At 41.0% G+C, this 1,410-nt stretch overlaps 1 protein-coding gene across 1 annotated transcript in view; it reads right to left on the bottom strand.

The window, feature by feature from the left end:
* The window catches only part of PRKCH (protein kinase C eta), a 267,961-nt gene that overhangs the window by 130,167 nt on the left and 136,384 nt on the right, over nt 1-1,410 (bottom strand). Inside the window, exon 3 of the mRNA XM_023726115.1 lies at nt 153-303. Within this exon, the coding sequence (XP_023581883.1) occupies nt 153-303 (151 nt within the window). The remainder of the gene's footprint in view (nt 1-152; nt 304-1,410) is intronic.

The raw sequence follows: 1,410 nt of genomic DNA, 5'->3' as shown, positions 1-1,410 counted from the left end.
GTTTTTTGTTTTTGTTTTGCAATGAGGATTAAAATTGCTGGGTAAATGTATTAGAACAAGAAGCAAAAATCAGATGCTAAAATAATTCCTAATAATCAATCTGCCTTCTGAAATCACACATAGCCAGGGAGGGAAGCCAGAGAACCTCTTACCAGATGAACTCCCTGCAGTGAGAGCAGTATGTGGGCTGCCTTAGGTACGTGGCCATGAACTTGTGCCCATTGATCTGGTGGACACGCCTTCGCATGGCACCCTGGCGCTTTCTGGTAAAATGCTTGAAGATTCGGTCTCTCTGGAGAGTAGCTGTATATTAAAAGAAAGGAAAAAAGAGTTATGTGTAATGAATCCAGCTGCACCTAATGGATGAGAAAATTGGATAATTCAAATCTTCCACAAATTATTTTTTCGATTCAACTCATAGTGACTCTCTAGGACAGGGCTGTACTTCTCAATAGGGTTTCCAAGGTTGTAAACTTTAGGGAAGCAGACTGCCACATCTTTCTCCTGTGGAATAGCTGTCGGTTCAAATTGCTGACCTTTCAGTTAGCAGCTGAGCGCTTAACCACTGCACCACCAGGGCCCCTTCTAGTGACCTTAGGGCTCCTAATTTTTCAGGTTACCCCATCTGAACCCCAGATGTCCACTCCCTAGTTATATTTGGCTATCTTGGGCTGATCTCCCCGGCACAGGACATGAGTTTCCTAGGGTTCCGATGCTTCAGCATGTGATATTAGCATAGTCTCCTAGCCCCTGGTCAGTTGTCTGGGATCTCTGGCCCATCTACAGGCAGTAACTGCTGGATGGTTAAACAGTATTTCTCATTACACCCCATGGATTCTGGTCTCCTCACAAACTGAGTGAGGGAACTGCCCACAGTACAGGTTGCGAAAGCCCCGCTCAAAAGCATCACATCAGCAGCACCTTTGTCAACCTGGAATAGGGAGAAAGTTCCTTTTCTAACTCTGTATTTCTAAAACAGTGGCTCCTAATCTGAGGACTCTGAAAACTGTGTACCATCTAAAGTTAATTATGTCTTTTGCATAACTCTATAAAATTTTTCAAAAGTATGCAGAGAGATTTGTGATTAGTAAAATAAAGATTATTTCCTCAGTAATGCTTTTAAATTAATTGTAGATGCAAAGGAAACTTAAGGAATCATGCAAGAATAATTTACTAATAAATCTAAAAATCTAGAAGAAATGGAAGATTTCCGTGAAGATACAAATTACCAAAATTAGCTAAAGAAGAGTCACGTAAACTAAACGGAAACTAAATACTTTTTGTGGAAGAAATTGAGAAATGTTTCTAAGAACCACCTCTCAGAAAAGCTCCAGGCCCAGATGGCTTCATGGGTGAATGATTTCAAGCCTTCACAGAACAGATGTTAGTGTTTAAACCTGTTGCATAGGA

The sequence above is a fragment of the Trichechus manatus genome, unplaced genomic scaffold (genome assembly GCF_000243295.1).
Source record: "Trichechus manatus latirostris isolate Lorelei unplaced genomic scaffold, TriManLat1.0 scaffold00010, whole genome shotgun sequence".
Lineage (NCBI taxonomy): Eukaryota > Metazoa > Chordata > Mammalia > Sirenia > Trichechidae > Trichechus > Trichechus manatus.
This window is presented reverse-complemented; position numbering and strand designations above follow the sequence as displayed.